This window comes from Cebus imitator, unplaced genomic scaffold, assembly GCF_001604975.1.
Source record: "Cebus imitator isolate Cc_AM_T3 unplaced genomic scaffold, Cebus_imitator-1.0 Scaffold321, whole genome shotgun sequence".
NCBI classification, from domain to species: Eukaryota; Metazoa; Chordata; class Mammalia; order Primates; family Cebidae; genus Cebus; species Cebus imitator.
The window spans coordinates 1,830,112-1,836,492 of record NW_016107636.1 but is presented as its reverse complement, the minus strand read 5'-3'; the positions used below and the strand labels follow the sequence as shown (position 1 = coordinate 1,836,492).

The following is a 6,381-nucleotide window of genomic DNA, read 5'->3' as shown; positions in this document are numbered from 1 at the left end:
ATAATAGGTTATAGTAATAATATTCGTGAATTTTCTTTACAGGGGTGTGTGTCGGGGGGGGGTGTGTGTGAGACATCTAAAAAAGCTAGATGTTCTGTGTTTGCATTTTGTTTGGTTTGGGGATTATTTTAGCATATTATTGACTTTGGGGGCAAGAAGCTTAAGAATGAAATCAGCAATTGCTTATTATAAATAATTTGTGCTGGGAAGTATGTAGGATCCAAAAAAAGAAAAATTCAACACTGTTGCCCTAATTTTTATAGCTGGAGTCTTCAGTAATGATACATTATGCTTGCATTCAACTTCAGAAAGCCAACTGTTGGCTGGACACAGTGGCTCACACCTGTAATTCTAGCACTTTGTGGGGCTGAGGTGGATGGATCACTTGAGATCAGGAGTTCGAGATGAGCCTGGCCAATATGGTGAAACCCCATCTCTACAAAAAATAGAAAAGTTAGCTAGCCATGCTGGCACGTGCCTGTAATCCCAGCTACTTGGGAGGCTGAGGTAGGAGAATTAATTGAACCCAGGAGGCGGAGGTTGCAGTGAGCCAAGGACCAAGATTATGGCATTGCACTCCAGCCTGGGTAACAGTGAGACTGTCTCAAAAAAAAAAAATGTCAAGTATTGTGCTCACTTCCCATATCCCTAGGAGGGATAACAATTAAGTAATGCAGGTGATTCTGCCAGAAATTCTACTCAAAAAGCATGTAAGTCCGGAATGAACATGAGATGCCTGAGTCTCTTAGTCCCAATTTCCTCATGCCCCTCACAATGTCCCTATCTTCCCATTCTTATGAATGACCTATAGAAGTTTCAAGCATAATTCTCACTGATGGTTTTGTGTTAGACTCTGACATTAAAACCTAACCCCCCACTCATGACCGGACCCCATTGTGTAGCAATTAAGTATCTCAGGATACATCAGTAGTTTTTCCTAAATATGTGTGTGTGTCTGAGAGAGAGAGAGAGCAAGAGAGGGAGTATTTTTGTTTTTTGTTTGTTTGTTTGTTTTTTGCTTCAGAGAGGGTCTTGCTTTGTTGTCCAAGCTGGAGTGGGGTAGCATAATCACAGCTCAACTTCCCAGGCTTAGGTGATCCTCCCACCTCAGCCTTCCATGTAGCTGGACCACAGGCTTGCCCCGCCATGATCGGCTAATGTTTGTATTTTTTGTAGAGACAGGGTTTCACCATGTTGCCCAGGCTGGTCTCAAACTCCTAGGTTCAAGTGATCCTCTGCCTTGGCCTCCCAAAATGCTGGGATTATAGGTCTGAGCCACCACATGGCCATATATTCTTATGTGGATAAGACTTAATATATTCAGAGGACTGGAGAGATTTGGGAAGAATATGTATGAGGTAGGCACGAAAACATTAGGCAGGGTTTTAGTGAACCAAGGAATACTTTTGTAAGCCAAGCCATCAATTTTCAAGTCACAAGTAGTAAATACTGAGTAGCTGCATTTGACTGGACTGGAGAGATTTGTAGAGGAATTTTGAGCGAGGATAAATACAGAATGATTGGAGCCCAAATCAATAAGCAAAAAATGACTGTAGTCATTAGTGTATTCTCTCTTGGACTTCCACTCATTCTATCCACGTGAGTGCTTTCTGTATGTTAGCCACTATAATGTTATAAAGATAAATCAGAAATGTTTGCCTAGGAACTCAGTCTAATAGGGCAGAGACTTAATGTAAAACGGTACAAGATAAAAATCTAAAGTATCTGAATAAATTACACTGTGGAAACTGAGAAAAGAAATATAAGCCAGATACTAGGTGCAGCAGCATGGCAAGACCACTAGACTGGCAGTTGGAAGACTGGAATTAAGTTCGAGAAGCACTAACAGGCACCTGTCACCATGCCTGGCTAATTTTTTGTATTTATTTTTGGTAGAGATGGTTTAGTAGAGACGCTTCAACCATGTGGGCCAGGCTGGTTTCGAACTTCCTTGTGATCCTCCTGCCTCAGCTTCCCAAAGTGCTGGGATTACAAGCATGAACCACCGTGCCCAGCTGCATCTCTAATATTCTTAGAAAGTTAGGTACCATTTGATTCAACCCATTCAGATATGTACAGACTGTAGAAGGGAAAAACGATACAGGATGCAGAGAACACGTACAGAAGTGCAGAGGTTGGAAATTGTAAGCACTTACATTTCAACTATGGCTTACTTTGAATGCCTAACAATTTGGATATCTTTTCACTTTTTTTTTTTTTTTTTTTTTAATAAGATGGGATTTCACCATGATGGCCAGGCTGGTCTTGAACTCTGGACCTCAGGTGATCCACCCACCTTGGCCTCCCAAAGTGCTAGGATTACAGGTGTGAGCCACTGCGCCCGGCCCCTTTTCACATTATTTTACCTTTAATTTGTATCTGTGAGTTGTGTGATATATTTATTCATATTTTGAAAATGGAGAGATATACCAAGCGCAGTGACTCACACCTGTAATCCCAGCGCTTTGGGAGGCCGAGGCAGGCAGATCACGAGGTCAGGAGATCAAGATCATCCTGGCTAACATGGTGAAACCCCATCTACTGAAAATACAAAAAAATTATCTGGGTGTGGTGGCACATGCATGTAATCCCAGCTACTCAGGAGGCTGAGACATGAGAATCGCTTGAACCCAGGAGGTGGTGTTCGCAGTGAACTGAGATTCCACCACTGTACTCCAGCCTGGGTGACAGAGCAAGACTCTGTCTTAAAAAAAAGAAAATAGAGAAATTAAGTATGCATGAGTACATGCCAGTGCACACACATGTTGTCCTTTGGGTCTTCTGGTTTCTTGTTCTTTGCATCATACCCTACTGTCTTCCCTGCTTTTAATTTCAGATGGGTTTAGGCAACATTCTTTCTGCTATAACAGTAATAAAGGGTAAACTGTCTGGTTAATTTAAAAAACACATGTATTTAAAATCTTTATCCAGTTATTTTTTGGGGGAGGTAGGTGGGGAACATAATTAAGTAACCTTGGATATATATCTGAGTTTGAAATATGCTGAACAAAGAGGATATCCACTTACTTAATTTTGAAATGTTTAAATATTTGTTCAGTTGTTGCATATTTTTAGTCTCCTTTAATTTGGACAATTCCTGAGTCTGTATGTTTCATGGTATTAACATTTTTGAAGAGTACAAGCTGGTTATTTTATATAAACCTTCTCAATTTGGATTTGTCTGACATTTTCTCACCATTAGTTTCACGTTTCTTACTTTTGGCACGAATACCACAGAAGCGATGCCAAGTTATCAGTGCATCATATCAGGGAGCACATGCTGTCAGTATGCCCCATCGCTAACAGTGTTAACTTCGATCATTTGGTTAAAGTGGTGCCGGCCAGATTTCTTCATTGTCAAATTACTATTCTACCTTTTGTGATTAAAATTTATTTTGTGGGGATAGGCTTCGAGAATATGTAAAAATAATATGATCGAGGACATTTACTCACTAGTGTTAACATCCATTGATAATTCCCATCGGAATTATCATGATAAAGTTTGCCCAATGATTATTTTTCTAATTCCATCATCCCTTCTACATCTGTTAACTGTCTCTTACTATAAGGAAGAGCTTCTTCTTTTTACACTTAAATTTTATTTGAGTGTATACTTATGGAATCTTATTCAGCAGGTTATTATAAATGCTCAAATTGTCACAGATGTAACCAGTACAAGCCCCTTTGAGCTGGAGCAGCACCCTTTTAAAAAGCCGTGTTTAGCTAAGCAGCAGCATTTATACATAAAAACTTATATCTGAAAAGATCTTTTCCCACAATTTTCAACAGCTATAAGTATAGAAAAATAAGGAATGAGCGCTCTCGCTCTCGCGCTCTCTCTCCCTCTCTCTCTCTGTTTTTTTTGGAGACAGAGTTTTGCTCTTGTCGCTCAGGCTGGAGTGCAGTGGCACGATCTTGGCTCACTGCTACCTTTGCCTCCTGGGTTCAAGCGATTCTCCTGCATCAGCCTCCTGAGTAGCTGGGATTACAGGCACATGCTGCCACGCCCAGCTAATTTTTTGTATCTTTAGTAGAGACTGGGTTTCACCATGTTGGCCATGTTGGCCTCAAACTCCTGACCGCAGGGGATACACGCGCCTCAACCTTCCAAAGTGCTGGGATTATCGGTATGAGCCACCGTGCCCAGCCAGGAATGAGCTTTCAGATGTCTTTATAGTAATAGATACTTTTAAGAGTAGCACTTTAAAAGTGGTTGGCCAGGCGCGGTGGCTCACGCCTATAAAATCCCAGCACTTTGGGAGGCCGAGGCGGGTGGATCACGAGGTCAAGAGATCGAGACCATTCTGGTCAACATGGTGAAACCCCATCTCTACTAAAAATACAAAAATTAGCTAGGCATGGTGGCGCGTGCCTGTAGTCCCAGCTACTCAGGAGGTGGAGGTTGCACCGAGATCGCGCCATTGCACTCCAGTCTGGGTAACGAGCGAAACTCTGTCTCAAAAAAAAAAAAAGTGGTTAAGAACCTTTGTTTTGGTACCAAACTCTTTTGCTATTTATTCGCTTTGTTTCTTTGGGCAAGTTAACCTTGTTACCTCACCTGCAAAATATGAATGATGATAATCATACCTCCCTCATACGATTATGTTAGCATTTTTTGAGAGATAGGACATATAAAAACATTTAACACAATGTGTAGCATATTATAGCTAAATGGTTTTAGTTATAGAATGCTTGTTTTTTCACCAGTTTTTTTTTCTTTATGGAAAATCGGCACCCTAGAAGGCAAGCATTTATTTTTTAAATGTAGTTAAGGTAAATAACTCACTGATTTTCTCCTTGTATGAAAATTTGCAGTAGTGAAAATGCTAAAAGACTTAGATATAAAATTTAGCAATCAAGAATTTAATAAATTTGTATGCAGTTATCTTGGTTTACTTACTTTTTTTCTTTAGAGTGAACCAGAAGAAATGCCTCCAGAAGCAAAGATGAGGATGAAGAATATTGGAAGGTATTATAATTTTTCATAAATATTGTAGAAAGTTACAAAGATGAATTAAGAACAAGAATAACTTGCACATGATTTCTTAGTGTTCTGGCTTTTTTTGTTTATTTTTTTTTATTTTATTTTTTCTTTTTTTGTCAAGCATTAACTTAAAGGGGTGTGCAGGCTTTTCTTGTGCATTTGGGCAGAACAGTTTTTAAAAACATTTTCTTTGTACTAGATGATTAATTAGGATTTTGAAGATGAGTAAGACATGGATCAGGCCTCATGAAGAAAGACAACTGTAATTATGCTGTTAACTATCAGTGATTTTATTTAGTCTCCCAGTTAGAGAAATGAGTATCTTAAGACATATCAATAATTTAAGATTGCTTCTTGACAGGGTCTTATTCTGTTGCCCAGGCTGGATTGCTGTGGCACAATCCCAGCTCACTGCATCCTTGATCTCCCACCTCAAGCTATCTTCCCACCTAGCCTCTCAAGTAGCTGGGATCACAGGTGTATGCCACCACACCTCGCTGATTTTTTATTTTTATTTTTAGTAGAGATGAGGTTTCATTGTGTTACTCAGGCTGATCTCTTAATTCCTGAGTTCAAGTGATCTGCCCACCTCAGCCTCCCAAAGTGCTGGGATTACAGGTGTAAGCCACCGCACTCAGCCTGTTTTTTCAAATAAGAAATAGCTATGAGAAATGTTTCCGATTTCAAAATTTTCCCGCTATAAAACAAATGGCTTTCAGTCACTTTGCTTTTTTAAAACACTTTTAAGTAGGGATAGGATCTTGCAATGTTGCCCAGGCTGGTCTCAAACTTCTGGCCTCAAGCAGTCCTGCCTCAGCCTCCCAAAGTGCAGGGAGTATAGGTGTGAGCCACCATGCCCAGCCACTTCACTTATGATATCATTTCTACCACTTTTTCTTACGTTTTTTTTTCTTTAATGACTTAGATGCCAAATACCAAAATAAAACAAATGAAACTATTTTAATTTTTTCCATTGTTGCCGTTGTCATGGAGATAACATTAATTTTAAGTTAACATGATGTTCAGTTTCCTGTCTTTGTGCATTAGTGGGTAGCCTAGAGACTAGCAAGAAAGTTTAACTCTACATCAACTCACACTGTGTCCCCACTGCTTCCAAATGTATGAACCCACAAAGAACTGAGTGCTAAATCTTTTTCCTTTTCCACTTTAACTACCAGTATGATAATGCCAAGTGCTAAATCTATACACATGCGTAAGTCTTCAGACTTTCAGTGTGTGATTCAAGTGGAGACAGTCCCGGTGGCTGCCTGCATGCCTGCCTTTCATGCTGTGCCTAAAGTAGGAAGTACAACTGACATTGGTGTCCCACCTAAATATGCAGCACATATATTAACATATTTAAACATAAATAATTGAAGCAGAAGTTCATAAAATGA

General features: G+C 39.8%; 1 protein-coding gene across 5 annotated transcripts in view; it reads left to right on the top strand.

The window, feature by feature from the left end:
- LOC108286488 (PEST proteolytic signal containing nuclear protein) overlaps window positions 1-6,381 on the top strand; it is a 20,320-nt gene that overhangs the window by 10,792 nt on the left and 3,147 nt on the right. For all 5 annotated transcript variants that reach the window (XR_005196308.1, XR_005196309.1, XM_017504340.1 and 2 more), the window contains one exon: window positions 4,914-4,969. Coding sequence is in view for 3 of the 5 variants with exons in the window: in XM_017504340.1 (XP_017359829.1) it covers window positions 4,914-4,969 (56 nt within the window). In the remaining 2 variants the exon portion in view is untranslated. The remainder of the gene's footprint in view (window positions 1-4,913; window positions 4,970-6,381) is intronic.